The 16,048-nt window shown below is 34.1% G+C and overlaps 7 protein-coding genes across 7 annotated transcripts; 3 read left to right on the top strand and 4 right to left on the bottom strand.

The window, feature by feature from the left end:
* Positions 1-11: 11 nt before the first annotated feature.
* RO3G_00819 (uncharacterized protein) lies at positions 12-1,277 on the top strand (the record flags this gene model as incomplete). Its single annotated transcript, XM_067655410.1, has 2 exons — positions 12-675; positions 790-1,277. 2 exons carry the CDS (start codon positions 12-14, stop codon positions 1,275-1,277), a joined length of 1,152 nt encoding a protein of 383 aa, XP_067511511.1.
* Positions 1,278-1,319: 42 nt separating this feature from the next.
* RO3G_00818 (uncharacterized protein) lies at positions 1,320-2,060 on the bottom strand (the record flags this gene model as incomplete). The annotated part of the gene is made up of 4 exons (XM_067655409.1): positions 1,320-1,633; positions 1,696-1,859; positions 1,916-1,981; positions 2,029-2,060. 4 exons carry the CDS (start codon positions 2,058-2,060, stop codon positions 1,320-1,322), a joined length of 576 nt encoding a protein of 191 aa, XP_067511510.1.
* A 2,954-nt stretch (positions 2,061-5,014) lies between these two features.
* On the bottom strand, positions 5,015-5,281 carry RO3G_00817 (uncharacterized protein; the record flags this gene model as incomplete). The annotated part of the gene is made up of 1 exon (XM_067655408.1): positions 5,015-5,281. One exon carries the CDS (start codon positions 5,279-5,281, stop codon positions 5,015-5,017), a length of 267 nt encoding a protein of 88 aa, XP_067511509.1.
* A 938-nt stretch (positions 5,282-6,219) lies between these two features.
* RO3G_00816 (uncharacterized protein) lies at positions 6,220-6,885 on the top strand (the record flags this gene model as incomplete). Its single annotated transcript, XM_067655407.1, has 1 exon — positions 6,220-6,885. The coding sequence occupies one exon, from the start codon at positions 6,220-6,222 to the stop codon at positions 6,883-6,885; it is 666 nt and encodes a 221-aa protein (XP_067511508.1).
* Positions 6,886-10,073: 3,188 nt separating this feature from the next.
* On the top strand, positions 10,074-11,304 carry RO3G_00815 (uncharacterized protein; the record flags this gene model as incomplete). Its single annotated transcript, XM_067655406.1, has 5 exons — positions 10,074-10,184; positions 10,379-10,449; positions 10,501-10,519; positions 10,570-10,930; positions 10,979-11,304. 5 exons carry the CDS (start codon positions 10,074-10,076, stop codon positions 11,302-11,304), a joined length of 888 nt encoding a protein of 295 aa, XP_067511507.1.
* A 333-nt stretch (positions 11,305-11,637) lies between these two features.
* RO3G_00814 (uncharacterized protein) lies at positions 11,638-13,288 on the bottom strand (the record flags this gene model as incomplete). The annotated part of the gene is made up of 9 exons (XM_067655405.1): positions 11,638-11,758; positions 11,808-11,875; positions 11,927-12,334; positions 12,386-12,487; positions 12,542-12,638; positions 12,697-12,937; positions 12,989-13,106; positions 13,157-13,195; positions 13,256-13,288. The coding sequence occupies 9 exons, from the start codon at positions 13,286-13,288 to the stop codon at positions 11,638-11,640; spliced, it is 1,227 nt and encodes a 408-aa protein (XP_067511506.1).
* A 336-nt stretch (positions 13,289-13,624) lies between these two features.
* On the bottom strand, positions 13,625-15,631 carry RO3G_00813 (uncharacterized protein; the record flags this gene model as incomplete). The annotated part of the gene is made up of 8 exons (XM_067655404.1): positions 13,625-14,032; positions 14,080-14,106; positions 14,159-14,487; positions 14,536-14,626; positions 14,673-14,897; positions 14,945-15,091; positions 15,158-15,565; positions 15,620-15,631. 8 exons carry the CDS (start codon positions 15,629-15,631, stop codon positions 13,625-13,627), a joined length of 1,647 nt encoding a protein of 548 aa, XP_067511505.1.
* Positions 15,632-16,048: the final 417 nt, after the last annotated feature.

The raw sequence follows: 16,048 nt of genomic DNA, 5'->3' as shown, positions 1-16,048 counted from the left end.
TTACACCTAAGATGTTTGAACAAAAGATAGGATCAGATGAATCCTTGATCCTCGATGAGTGGACTCTCTGTGAGAGATTAGGCCCCGATGAAGCCAAACGTCAACTCAAGGAGCATTATGAGACATTTATTACAGAAGCAGACTTTAAGAAAATTGCCGAGATGGGATTCAATCACGTTCGAATTCCAACTGGACATTGGGCACTTCAGGTTTTTCCTGGAGAACCCTTTGTGCCCCACGTTTCTTGGCAGTACTTGCTTAGGGGTATTCAGTGGGCTCGCAAGTATGGACTTCGCGTGATGGTTGAGTTGCATACAGCGCCTGGCTCACAAAATGGCTGGAATCATTCTGGAAGGGCAGGGACGGTTGGGTTCTTGAATGGTACGGATGGCGATTTGAATGCTGAAAGGACGACACAGTTAGTGACTGAGTTAGTTCGGTTTTTTAACAAGCCTGAATGGGCTCACGTCGTTCCTGTTTTTGGTGTATTAAATGAGCCAGCGACAATGAATATCCCAGAAGAAAAAGTACAACAATGGTATCAAACTAGCTATGATGCCATTCGAAAAGCACTGGGGCAGGGCAAAGGACCCTTTTTGACTTTTCATGATGGCTTTATACCTTTACATCGTTGGCGTGGATTCTTTGGGAAAACTTTTGAAAGAGTTGTTTTAGGTAAACCCGCTCATGTTTTTATTTCTCTTTCTCTTTTTCTTTTTCTTTTTCTTTTTTTTTTTTTTTTTTTTTTTTTTTTTTGCAAAGACTGTTTATTTATACTCATGTAAATAGAGACACACCTTTACATGATTTTTGATAATGACCTGGTGTCAATGCCTAGACATGTTCAAGCAGATTTTCCCTGCAAAGTTTGGAAAAAGGATTTAAATGAGTCAAGTACGTTAACAGTACCCACAATGGTTGGCGAATTTTCTGTAGCTACAAATGACTGTGGCAAATACTTAAACGGTGTAGGGCTAGGAGCAAGATATGATGGTACATTGGAGGACATTGTCACTCAGCCCGTGTGTCCTAATTGTTCTTGTCAAGGGATCGATAATTGGACTAATTTTTCTCCAGAATACAAAAGGTTTTTATTGGAGTTTATGGAGAAGCAGATGGATGCATATGAAAGTGGTATTGGCTGGTTCTACTGGACTTATAAGACAGAGGATCATGTCAACCCACACTGGGATTATCTCTTGGCTTGGGAACAAGGTTATGCACCAAAAGATGTAAATGTTCGTCAGCATACTTGTACTGCTACCGTTACAAAATAAACAAATAGCATCATGTTCTTTTATTTACAAAACATTGCTTTTTTATTCTTCGTCCAAATAAATATGTTCTTGCAAAGGTTCACCTTCGTAAGTATCATTACTATCCTCTTCATAAATGTAACATTCCTTCCATTCCTTTGAACGTAATATGTAATCATGCCTTGGATCTAAATCCGAGTGTTTGATCTCTGACCCACTTGTCAACATTTGGATCTTTTGACTTTGAAGAGTTATGCTTTGTGCGTATACTAAAGCAGATTCAAAAATATCACCAGTTGAAACCAGTATTTTACCCGCAATAGCACGCAATACATGATTGTACCAAAATGACATGATTGGCATACATTGAATCAAACCTATCAATTATTTTAATACCAAATTCTTGTTCTATCCCTTTTTTAAAAAAAATTCTGTAAACCTTCTAATGTCAAACTATCTTCTTGTTTATATATCTTTAATAGTCCACTATTAGGTTCTGTTTCACGAAAATAAAGTGTGGTAATTGCAGGAACTCCGAGACTCATGAATTTAGGTAAAATGATGGGCGATAAATTATGAATCAAATGGACCACTGCTGTTTGGCTAAAGGTCATCTTTCAATACCCACATAGATACTTATATAATATATATCTCTTTACCCACTAAATACGATGTTCGTTATTGTTGGTTCTGTTCTATTCAAGTTTTGCCAAACATTGTAAATGCTAAAATAGAATAAACAAATCATTCATATTACTTTTTTCATATTTACTTTTGTATATTATCAACCCCTTTAGTTGTCATGCTGGACGAGATATATATAGTATCTTTAAAGAAATAATGATTTAATATTTGGTTTCTTTTTATTACGTTATAAGAAAACAAGTCTTGAATGACACCTAAAAATTGCTATTATTTATACATTCTTTATTTTTATCGTTAATATTTCTATACTTTTTATGAGGTTCGAAGATGTACTACTTTGTTGAGAGGCAGAGGTTGACATTATGATGTAAAAGGAAAGAAAAACACATAAATTAAAGAAAATGAAGTGCCTTATGGTCGACTGAACAGAGCATGTACTTCAACTCCGACCGTTAAAATCCTAAAAGGTTTAAACCTTGCATGAAAAACAAGGCACGACAGGTACAGGGTTGTAGTTTCAAATTTTTTTTCTTTTTTTCTTTTCGTTATTTTTAAAGAGAATGATTACTGATATTGCAACAGTACACGTTTGCATTTTATGGTAATAATAAGAAGGAAAAATTTATTTATTTATTTTGTTCAACTGAATGACAAAAAAGAATTTGCTGTCAAAATTAGTCTACAGGCAGCATTTTTACATTAATATCGCTAAGTTTTTTTTTTTTTTTTTTTTTTTTTTTGAAGCCAATAAGAAGTGGATGATTTCAAATTAGAGTGATAAGCCTAATCCTTTTTTATGAAAATTAATTACAGAAGCTTGTATGATTTTTTGAGAAAATTTATTATAAAAATCAAACCTTGTTTACCAGAAAGGGCCCATGAAAATTAATAAATAATGTATCTGGACATTAGATAAAAGACGGCATTTTTCTCAGCAAGATAAATAAACATTACATTGGATAAAGCTATTTTTGAATGGTAAAGAAGAATTTTTAGTGCCATATTTATCCATTTATAAACATCCTCAAATTTCTTTTATGAATGAAAATCTTAACGTTTATTAAAACGTACCAAAGAGTATAGGGATTAATAGTGATGTAAGTATATGAAACAGTGACTTGTAAAAATACAAAAGATATCAACAAGTAATTGTAAGCAGATAGGTTTGATAGTTCCTTCTGGATTTGATTGACGACAATCCTATCCAAGACAGGTGTCTGTTCAAAGAAGAATTGTTGTCAGTGGGGTTATCCATATGAATCGGATGACTGTAGCAAAAGAATCATAGATTGTAAACTTGTCATGATAGCGTAAGATGTAATGCTTGGATAATCCAAGTGTAGATAAATCCTGAAATATCGAGCTACAGTTAGGATCCTTAGAATTTGACAAGTATTTCTTGAAAACTGCGTTCCACAAGCCTTGCTTTTGAATACAAGTAAAGAGCATATACTGCTCTGTTTCCGGTAGCTTGCACAATTGGTAGTATCCGTCTTCTACGTTTGCTGGGATAACTCTGTGGAAGTTGGATCTAGTGGATGGTTTCTTATGAAGAAGTCTGTGCCATGCATTTCTTGGAATATGGTGCATAGTGTTACTTATAAAAGTTTTCCAATTGTTATGGCTTATATTTGTGAATTTGTGTTGAAACTGAAAATTGACGATTATTCATTACTGTTATATTGGTATCATCATGGCTTAACTGTTGAATGAATGGATCAAAGCTGGTACTTGATTCAATTGGATAGTCTTCACTGTCAAATTCAAGGTTCGTTTGGTTCAGCTGACAATACAGATGCAAAAAACGGCTTGAAGGCAAGATTTCCAATAAGAAGATCATCAAAAAATAAAAGATAGTGTTACATTAAAAAAAGCAGCAAACAAAGCCGTGTACACACTAAGGTCTTCTTGATATATGATGGTCCATGATGTGGAGTAATAAAAATTAAAAGAATCTGCAACATGCTCATTTTTTCACCTTAGTTATTATGATAGCTAAACAGGTATAGAAAAATATTTACAGAAAACATAATGCTGCTTGCTTCATTGCATATTCTAAATAATATGAAAGCAATGTAAATGATGATTTCACTATTAATATTTAATTGACACCAGAGAAGTCTTTTTATACATTTTACATAGAATCAACCACCTTTTTTTTTCACAGACTGATACAAAAATTGTGCAGAAAAATCATTTCCAGGTAAATATTGCAGCCGTATTGTACTATATTTTGACAATTGTATCCATTCATGTGCAATAATCGTACTACAAAATAAAGTCGCTCGTGTACAGCAATAAAAAGTTTTTCTTTTTTTTCTTTTTTATTCATACATTAAAATTATTTAAAAAAAAAATCTTCATCATAGTATATGTGTGTGATATAATATAAGTATTAATTTATTATGTAAACTATAAATAATGATTCAATCATTACTGATGATATTATCTTCTTCATTATCCTCTTCATCAAAAATGTTTAATTTTTTTGGAGAAAACATCTCCTCAGCTTTTCTCACTTTCGCCATATTTATTGACTTGATGGCATTATACAACACTGAATTGTAGATGTTGATCAACTCTTTTCTTTTCGTCAACATCTCTTGATTATTTAAACGTATGTTTTTTGTAAATGCATATCGTTGTTTGGTGAACTTCAGCAAATCAACAATTGCTTTGAGCTTAGCATTTTTAGGTGCATTGTTTCGTCCATTGCTGGTTTGCTGTAACAACTCATTTAGCCTCTTTATTTGCATTTTTCTTTCTGCATATATCTTCAGTAACAAAGATCCTGCTTCGTAATACACGTTGCTCGACTGTATGCACAATGGATTCGTTGGAAAGAAACCATTGTCATGATGATACTTGTTGTGGAATACCCAAAGGTTTACTGAATGTTCCTTGACATACTGATTGATGGTTCTGTTAGACCTAACAGAAGCAGTTTTGTTTGAATCTGGCTTGATAACAAAAATCTCTCTAGAAAAAGGATTTGCCACTGAATCAGTCAATGTCTCAGGAGGACCAGAAATACTTGAACCCAAGAAGGGATTTACTTTCATCGTGCAGCTTTTCAAGTCTCCCCAGAAACCACCAGTAGCCAACAATTCGACTTAACCAATTTTGATGGAAAACTCGAAGTACTCGAGTTTGAATCGGCTTTTGCGTCTTATGTAAGCAACTGGATTACTTTGATAAGCTATCTTTGATTGGTCAGCGAAATCATCGACCTTTGGGTTGTTATGGATAAAAACATTCAAGCTGGTGACCAGAAACCAATAGTTATCTGACATGCAAGTGAGGCTGTTGACGAATTTTTTACCATAGTGGGCAGCGATATTTTCAGCTTTTGCAGAGTTGAACATCCAGCCTTGACTCATTGACCCGAATGAGTACATATCATTTTTTATGACCTGGCAATCTTGCAAGTTGCAAATTTTCCACAAATGTAATGGATAGATGATATATGTGCTCATTTCTCTTTTCAAAGAGGCTACTTGTTACTTGTTCTCTTCAAACCCAGCCATTTCTGATGAATATTCTCTAATGTAACGATATTGTCCAAGGGTTATCTACACTTGGATTATCCAAGCATTACATCTTACGCTATCATGACAAGTTTACAATCTATGATTCTTTTGCTACAGTCATCCGATTCATATGGATAACCCCACTGACAACAATTCTTCTTTGAACAGACACCTGTCTTGGATAGGATTGTCGTCAATCAAATCCAGAAGGAACTATCAAACCTATCTGCTTACAATTACTTGTTGATATCTTTTGTATTTTTACAAGTCACTGTTTCATATACTTACATCACTATTAATCCCTATACTCTTTGGTACGTTTTAATAAACGTTAAGATTTTCATTCAAAAAAGAAAGAAAAAAAAGAAAGAAAAAAAATTACAGTGAAATAGAATTTGAGGTCTTTGTTAGAGAATTTTTTTCTGACCAATAGAGAAAATTTATAAGCAGTCGAATTATCATCAATCAAAATACACATTTTTTTTAGAGCAACGCATGTTTTCCTGAGAGCTTTTCCGAATCTGTGAGTTAGGAACAACATTGTCCTCCAAAGCTGCTTTGCTTAGAATTGGTGTCTGAAATTTATAATCAGTCTTGGCTTTTTGGTTTTGATGTTTTCTTGAAGATATAAATACTTTGATCATTCTTAAACATTCTACTATATTTTTTATAAACTTAACCTATTTATTTTTACTTGCCATGAGCGCCACAGTTAAGTTCTACCATCACCTCCCTTCTAGTGAATTTATTTGTGTTGATGGAGCAGCTATTGAGTCGTTGTAAATACAATGTGGAGACCGAGATCAGATGTGGGTCGGATCCAATGGAGAGATGTTCAATTCACGCTTACAAACGGCGTTCCGGATACGGTCTGGTTACATATTCGCCAGCCAAAAGAAACCAACACCAAGAGCATCCAACTAGGAGTGATCCAAGAAGAAGATCTATGTTTCGTCCGAAATTTATTTCGTTTTATGGAATTAACAAACCAGCACAGACAACATTTAGCAGAAGATCATACCTTATTTTTGGGGTATTTGGAGGTAGATTCAAAACCAACTACTTCTGTTCAACCAAGTACTGTCGGTAAATGGGTTCAATCAGCTATGGAAAAAGCTGGAGTAGACAGAAGATACAAAGCACATTCGTTGCGGTCAGCAACAAGTACAAAGGCAGTGATGCTGGGAGTCCCTATTGACCAGGTCAAGGATCATGCAAACTGGAGCTTAAATTCAAATACGTTTGAAAGGTTTTACTACAGACCTCCAAGAAGACGCCTCAGGAGTACGAGAATTCAACAATCAATTTTTTCGAATGCTGAAAACAGTACCACATTGGAAGACGAATCGGAGCCAACAAGGATTGAATTAGGTACGACATCCAATACAAACGTTGGCGAAGAAGAGTCTGAAAATGTGGTACATACCCGCCCATGGTACAGAAGATACTTCTAGTTTCGTTTTATTTGTCACATGTACTTTCCCACCCCTAAAGATAAATTTTTCGAAAAACTTGATAATATGCTTAGCTTGAAAGTTCTAGGGAAAAAGGGAAAAAGCATTTTTTTATTATAATAAAGGAAAATAAAGCGTAGCTCAGAGAGCTAGTACCACATTTTCAGACTCTTCTTCGCCAACGTTTGTATTGTCGTCCCTAAATCAATTTCAGTTGGCTCCACTCCGTCTCCTAATGTGATAGAGTTTTCAGCTTGAGAAAAAATTGAATGGGTAATTGCTGTACTTGAAAAGCTTTGATTTATTGGTTTGTAATAGAATCGTTCAAATGTATTTGAGTTGAGAATCCAACCAGCATATTCCTTTACTTCTTGAATAGGGTGTCCTTTTTCTACTGCCTTTGTACTTGAAGCTGATCTTATTGAATATGCTTTATATAGGTGGTATCTACTCCTGGTCTTTCCATGATAGATTCAACCCAACTTGACATCGTTGGGGGACGAATAGATACAACCTGTTCCGGTTTATCAATGTGTGCCAAGAATAAAGTATGATCAATCGGTAAATTGACTAGCAAATAGTTACTCTTCGAGATAAACAGGTATGAAGTGGATACCGGACATACACGAGTATCTTGTAGAAGACCAAGTCTTGTAGTCTTAACTTGATTTTCTTTTGGTTCTCTAAAATATATCTTGACACCTGTAGGAATTGAGTGGTTTGAATCTTTAAAATTAAAAATGATGGCTTGAAATTGTAGTCTTCCGGTATCTGATCTTGGTCTGGCCATGGTAGCTAGGCATAGTAATGCGACTGTCTTCAGATGTAAATCATATAGGGTCAAACTACTTGAGTCTGCCCAAGTTAATACTAGAAAATCTGTCATCTTATAAATGTCCCAGGTCTCTAGTTGTGGCGTTGAAGGTATTTTGATTTCTGATCTACGTTTTGTTGCAAAGAAGGCTTGAATAATAGACTGATTGGCCAGAGGGATATCCTCCAGATGAAGAACTCGAAATACAGTGTAATTTTTCTTCCTTTAATGGCTTGTAAGAGTTAACGATTTTGAAATAGAATAAAGTTGATAAAAAGAATAAAAAAATAAGACTTGAGTTAAAGTATTGATACTGGATTCGCTTGTTGTGAGTGACCACCAGATCGTGTTAAGTAGATTAAACTTGTTTGTAATAAAGTAATTTGATAAGAGGTTTGAAAGTGTTTACAATGAAGATAATTTGCTTCAAGGGACTTGTCTTGCTTGTGTTTTAAGAGTGTTATACCAAAAGATTCAGAGATAAAGATACTTGTCTTGATGGTTATTTATGTAAAAAGTATAACAAAGAGAAGTAAAGTTAAGAGAAGTGAAGTAAAATAAAAATAAAAACTTGTCTATTTTATAGACAAAGGGGAGATAAGGTTTCATTTTGATATAAGGTTTGTTTTTGATATAAGGTTTGATTTCGTTATAAGGTTTGATTTTGAAATAAGGTTTGTTTTTGAAATAAAGTTCAAAAAATGAATAAGGTTCAAAAGTAAATAAAGTCATAAACCGCAGCTTTTGTTGGCATTAGCATTGTAAGCTTCTTCGCTACAACAGACGCTATGGATGATCTTAAAGTATTAAGATGATTGCTGCTAAATTTGTTGTTGTTGACCAAGAAATGTAATACATTGGTGCTGTTGTAGGCTATTGGGTCTATTTGAGGATCTTATTGATAACACCATTGTTGCCAGTGCTTCAATCTATTGCCGTATGCTTTCTTTGTGCTCTTTCTTGTTGAATTGGCTATGTACTTAATACTAGCCTCATCTATTAAACCAGACTTGCGCCTTTTTTCGTTGATAATCTCCAAGCGGCTAGGGAAAAGTTCTTGCTGATCTTCATAATAATCGGATTGTTTAGATGTTTCATTTTCAAAATCATTGGAAACCAGAATTGACTGGGCCAGAATGGAGTCACTAGAACCGTCGGGCCGGTTTCCAAGGAGGATTCAAGTACATTCCTTTCTTCGGCTACCACAGTTGGAAAGCGTCCTGAGCTTCTGTCATTGGATCTGGGTGAAGACTCATATATCTCCTCAGTTGGTGGCTGTGCATCACAGCAAAGGCGTCGATTTGTAGCGGTCCCCATTGTTGTAAAATCTGTTGAAACATCTTTTTCCGAATTGCTCGTTCGTAAAGTGGCAGCTGTTGTCTTGATAGTCGGTCTGCATTGGTGCTCTTTATCCCCGATATATGTTGATAAATTACCTTCAAATTGTATTTGTTGCAGTTGTCCTGAACCATCACTGCTAATTCTTGTAATTGGGGTGAAGCTGTTCCTCCAAATCTTGTTGTGTATTTCAATGCTGTCGTGTTGTCGGTGAAAACCCTTATTGTTCGTATATTTCAGTACTTGCTCTGGCTTGAATTCTTGTGGTTTCTATGATCTTATATATGGTATGTACGAGCTGGTAGGCATCCATTTTCCAGTTCTTGAATTTAGGGATGAACTCTTTATCGATTTATTCAGCTGTAGTCCACCCGGCATGGTTGTAATGATGGACACTTCTTTTGTATTATTTAAAATTGACCTTAAGTTGAGTTGTAGATGTGCCGTCCAAGGCTTGCTTAATAGCCAAAGGGGGTTCACTCCCAATGGTTTGTAATTGTCTTTCAATTTCCCTTCTTTTCTCAATTTCTATGATGATTTCCTCGACTTCAGCTCAAGTGACAATTGTTTGTTGATTTGATTCTTCGTCTTGTACATTTGTGTGGTTGATATAACCAATAGTTTTCCCACAATGTGCGGCTTAGAAAGATATAGGGAAGAAAGGGAAACTTATTATTTATTACAAAAAGGAAAATAAAGCGTGGCTCAGAGAGCATCTATCACATTAGGAAACAAAGTGGAGCCAACTGAGATTGATTTAAGAACGACAAGCAATCAATGTCAGCTACTTTTTTTTTTTGAGATTGAAGTAAAGTTGGAAAGTGACGTTGATGTTACACTATATGTTTATATGAAATTTATTCATGTTTTCCTTTCTTTTTTTGTTATATATTTTTCTTTCTTTCTTTTTCTTGATTTTAATTTTATGGGAAACATAATATCTAATGAAAATGATGAGAGTACAAGGACATTGACCAAAGTTCCTAAATATCTGCAACCGAGCAAAGGAACATTAAAGAAACCAAACAGTAGATCAATGATACAATTAAATATACCCAAGAAAAATTGTCAATCATTAGTTCAAAAAGCCTCTGAATCCGATTTAAACTTTAGATGGAGTCAAGGTAAAAGACGCGTAAATATTGATGTAAGTTAAAAAAAGCATAGAATACACACATACTTTATTCTAAACAGTAGCGGAGATAACAGAATACGGGATATATTTTAAGCAATGATCAGATAGAGCAAGATAGACATAAATTTGAACTATACGTTCTTCGTTGGGCACTTGGAAGGTAGTACTATCACCAGAAAATCTTTCATTATGAAACTAATATATAGAATAGTCGTCATATTATTCCTCCAGCGATAAAACCAAAATTATTTGATGGTATTGAAGTACTTGACATCAAGTAAAATTATAGCTTTGTTTTTAATACAAATAGTAACATCCCCAAGTATAGTTGTGGACCTGGATTATGGGTAACACTATTATGCAGAATAACTGATAGAAATTCTTAATTGAAATATAGGACGGACATCCAATATTAGATATGGCACAAGATTTTGTGCATTCCTCATTTTACCTTGTTGACACTCACAGTCTGTTACCACAATATGCTTCAGTTGATACATCACCAGGAGAACAAAGATTAGATAACTTTACTTTTATAGCTCATAATACATTACAAGAAAAGTGTCTACCATTTGAATCAGACAAGTTTGATTTCATCCAGCAACGTTTAATGTCTTTTGTTTATAAACAACAAGATTGGCCAGTGATTTTGAAAGAGTTACAAAGGGTTACGAAACCTGGTGGATGCATTCAGCTTGTCGAAGTTGAAATTCCACCTCAAAATCTTGGGCCACAAGGTGAGCAATGGTTAGCACAAGGTAAAGAGAACAAGATGCATAAATTGCATGTTTAAACACTTCTACAAGTTGAAAAGGTCATGAAAGAAAAACGAGATATCGATGTTAGAGTGACCAGTCAATTGGATCAAATATTATCAGCTGCAGGTTTACTTGACATTCAAACTAAATTTGTTTCTGTTCCTATCGGTTCATGGGGATTAGACATTGGCAACTTGTGGAGGCAAAATTATGAGCTCTTTTTTGAATCTGCTCAACCCATTTTAGTAGAATTGATGGAGATGAGTCATAGTGAATATAAAAGGAAAGTGGATGCCATGATGGACGAGTTGAATGAATATAAACCGTTTAGTAACATCCATCTCGTTTGGGGTCGTGTGCCTGGTGATTCGTGAAACATGCGTGTAACTTACCATGTGGATCATTTCTTTTTTACTTAATAAAAGAACAGAAAAAGACAATAAAAAAACAAAAACACTCATTTTACATTAACTTTTTCATTTATATCCAAGAAATATTAGAGGGAAGGGTTCAAATGATGTTTTTTGTTGCCAAGCAACCCAATAAATAACCTAGAAACGTGAATCCGCATTAAACAATTAATTAACTATTGCATTTTACTTGTAATAGATTTTAGTCAGTATCTGAAAAGTCGAATGTGAAAAGTCGTTTGAAATAACACAATATTCGTGCTATCTAATATAGAAGCAATTCTATTATTTTATTATTTATTCTCTTTGAATGACAATAGAGGAAGCAGCCCCACCGCCATTGCAGACAGCAGCAGCACCATATTCACCTGACTTTAAGAGATGGGTCAAGGTAACAAGGATACGTGCACCAGAAGAACTAAAAGATGTTAGTGTCTTTATATAAAAAATAAAAAAAAAGTTCTTACCCAATAGCATGACCAAGAGCAACAGCACCACCTGAAACATTTACTTTACTGCTGTCAAGGCCCATGAGCTATAGAAAAAATGTTACATCACACAACGTCATCCGATTGATTGTCTTTACCTTTTCATTGACACGAGCGACAACACTGAAGGCTTCATTCAATTCAAACTTGCTGATGTCCTCTTTTTTCAAACCGGCCTTTTCAAGAGCAGCAGGAAGTGCCATTGAAGGAGCAATGGTGAAATCGATAGGGGCAGTAGCAGCATCAGCATAAGAAATGATACGGGCTAATGGTTTGACACCCAAGGATTCAGCCTTTGCACGAGACATCAACACAAGAGCAGAGGCTCCATCATTCAAAGTACTTGAATTGGCTGCTGTCACTGTACCGTCTTTTTTAAAAACAGGACGAAGCGACTTAATCTTGTCAAAGTTGACATTGGTGTATTCTTCATCTACTTTAATCACCGTTTCTCCCTTTTTGCTCTTTAAAGTGACAGGGGCAATTTCATTATCAAACATACCACTCTATATATACAATTTATATGAGCTGTACAATCAGCTTATCTAATTCATTACCTCCCAAGCTTTAGCAGCACGTTTATAAGATTCAATGGCATGTTCATCTTGTTCTTCTCTTGAGATGTTGTAATTGACAGCCGTATTTTCAGCACATCCACCCTATTTTACAACCTCCTCTTAATACAGGCTTTCGAAATAAATTGAATGATTTACCATATGGATATTATTGTATGCGTCCCAAAGACCATCTTTAATAATAGCATCATTCAATTGTTGATGACCGTATGCTGCATTTCGAGTAGCATAAAAACTAATTCAATCGGAGTTTCATGTTAGTCATTTTCATATGCGATATTTTAAAGACTTACGGAGCATTTGACATACTCTCCATACCACCAGCGACCATCACTTGACGATCTCCGAGCTTGATGGATTGAGCAGCCAAAATGACAGACTTCATACCAGAAGAGCACACTTTATTGATAGTTGTTGCTTCTGTTGATTCAGGACAACCTGCACCCAAGATGGCTTGACGAGCAGGGGCTTGGCCCAAGTTAGCTTGAAGAACATTACCAAGATAGGCTTCTTCAACATCACTGTAGTTGATACCTAATCATGCTATGAGCATAAGACAAAATATCTCAGCCTCTCTCATCGTACCTGCTCTTTCTATAGCAGCCCTGGCAGCAATAGAACCGAGTTGAGTAGCTGAAAGAGATTTTAAGGAACCGTTAAAACGTCCAACAGGAGTTCTGACGGCGCTTGCAATCACAACATCCTATTGATTCAATGTTTAGTTTCTTGTTAATATAATCAAATAAAACGCACATTTGGACTTTTTGAAGCAGTAGCAAAAGTACGGATGATCTATTATGAAAAAGATAAACGTTTTATTTTTTCGTTTTCCAACTTTAAAGAATACGTTACTGTTTTACGGGTGAATTGTCGAGAAGCAAACATGGGTTATGAAAAAGAAGAATAAAAAAAAAAGGGTAAAAAAAAAAAAGGATGAAAAAACACATAAAGGATTGTAAGGTAGATTCCCACGGCATAATTTAGAATCCGCACATTTAAGAAGCAGGTAAACCTTGAGGTTCGACCAATAATTTCTGTAGCCAGTAAAATACAATTTCCCATACTTTGCTTTTGGGTTGACCTGAAGCAGCAGCAGCAGCAGCCAAAGCTGATGGTATGTCTCCAGCTTGACTGTCGATTAGAAAAGTAGAGGTGATGATACCAAAGAAATAGACCAAGACAGTGTAGAGTGCAAACGTGACTGTATTTGTTACTATCTTATCATCCTTTCGATTCATCACTCTGAGTTGTGGTTGTGGTTGAATGAGAAGTGGTGTGTTTATGAATGGATTTGAACTTATGCTCTATGATAATCATAAGATAATAAGCACTAATCACAGTTAATTTTACCTCATGATAATCATGTACTGTTCTCTTCTTTTTCTTGCTTGTTCGTCGCGTCATTCGAGATTGAGACCAAGGATCTTCAGGTTGAATGTTGATGATCGTTGGATTGTCGTTGTATTTGAGTTTTAGTCCAGTTAATTCATGAACAAGGGATTTATTCTCATCGTTCAGAGCCTTTTTTAAATACTCCAATTCATTTTGAACTCTGTCTAAATCTTCTTTTGCTTCTGTAGCGATTGATTTATAATAATCTTTTTCATCTTGTACAGTCTTTAATTTCTCCTAAATAACAAGTATGATTAACACATTCTTTCATCTTCTTTCCTTACTTCTTGATCCAATTCTATTTCTAATGTCTATTATCATGAAATCATTAGCTATGATTAAATACTCTGTGTTTATATTTACTTTTATAGAAGCATTGGATTGTCTTCTTTCAATTTCTTTAATCATAAATTCATTATCATTTGATAATAAAAGTGCTTCATCCAAATCAGTTTTTAAAGTATCAATAATCTCTTTTAGTTTCTCATTTTCTGATCTTTGTTCTGCCAACTGTTGATGAGCATTAGCTGATATTTCCAATTCTAATTCTAGATCATTTTGAAGTTCAATCAATCTTTTTCTTTCTGTACTCAGTAATTGAACTTCTTGTTGAAAGTTATTTAATAAGCTTTCTGTTTTTTCAAGATCTGCTTCTTTTTGTTTTAATAATTCTTGTAATTCTTGTGCTTCTCCTAAAGATCATTTCAGTTTATTGTGTATGTCAATCATATCAGTCTTACTGCATTTTTCATCAAATAATAATTTAATTGACATATAAACTTGCTTTTGATCTGTTTCTGAACGATGTATTTGTGAAATATGAAGTTCAAGCTAATTTCGTCTTAATTTGTGAATAAATAAATTCATATTGACTTACTGCACTTATTTGTTCAAGACTCTTTTTCTCTTTTCCTTTATATTCTTGTATTTCCTTTCTTTGCTTTAATACTTCCAAGTTCATATCTTCTACTCTGTTTTGTAATTGAACTATACGGTCTTCATTATCACGTGCTATAGAAGCTAAACTTTTCTCGGATGATTTTAATCGTTGGGTGAGTGCAAGTGATCTTCTGTAATATCTTGCTAAATCTTGTGTAGAATACTATAAATATATTAGTCGTTTTAATAGGAGAATTATTGTTTTTATACTTGATCATCATCATCAGTATTATCCTCTTCATTATTATTCCTATTTTTATTATTATTGTCATCATGAGTAGTAGCGGTAGTAGTAGTAGTAGTAGTACTATTATTCATTATGATTTCATCTTTTTGATTTGATGCTCTCTTTGTTCCCTATCATCACAATCAAATAAGCTTTTCTTTTTTTTTTTTTTTTTAGTTTATTTTATTTTTTTTTACTTTTAACTCTTGCTGTTCTTTATGCAAATTATTATAAATTGAAGACCTTCTTTTCCAAGGTGTTGATTTATTTATCTTTAATGAACCTGAACTTCTTGTTCTACTTTCAACTATGACTTGACTACTACCAGTAGTTGGAGCAGAGATAGATATCTGAGGTGAAGCACATACTAATTTCAACAAGTTCAAGATATCATCTGGTGTCATTTCTAAATCGGGATTGCTCATTGTGTAGGGTAAAATAGCTTTCTTTTGACTATCAGACAAAAGGACAACATCTTTATTGACCTCAAAACGATCAATTAAAGTCAATAAATCTCTTGTAAATATAAATCCTTTGCCAGTTGTATCATATTGTTCAACTAATTGTTTAAGTTGTACTTTTAATATCACAAAAGGAATAGGTTGCTACACGATAATTAAATATAAAAAAAAACTACATAAAAAAAGGCTCAAAATTACCTTTTTTGTCATTGATTCCATTTAAACTTTTTTTTTTATAAAAAAAAAAAAAGATAAAAAATAAAAATAAAAAAAAAAGAGAGAGAAAAGAAAAGTGTTCTAGCGTGAAAAGGAGAGGAAAGTGAGAGAGTAAAAGAGAAAAGTCACCTAGAAACACAGTGTAACCATGAAATGATTTTCCAAATAGGAAATTAAACAATTAACATCTTTTCTTTCCTTGTCTTTCCCTTGTTGATTGATGAGATTTATGTTTAGTATTTATAATCGTGTAATGTATGTATCTATTTATTTCTTTTTAACTCCTTCTGAGCAAATCATAAAAGTATTGATGATTTATTGTTTTCCTTATTCATCTCCGATAGTCCACTCTTATGAGCAAAGACCCTTTTTTAATATGAATTGGGAGAGTCAGGCAATAAAAAGTAATAA

Source organism: Rhizopus delemar, genomic scaffold (assembly GCF_000149305.1).
Source record: "Rhizopus delemar RA 99-880 supercont3.1 genomic scaffold, whole genome shotgun sequence".
NCBI classification, from domain to species: Eukaryota; Fungi; Mucoromycota; class Mucoromycetes; order Mucorales; family Rhizopodaceae; genus Rhizopus; species Rhizopus delemar.
Note: the sequence above shows the minus strand (reverse complement) of the source record. Positions and strands in the feature narration are given on the sequence as shown.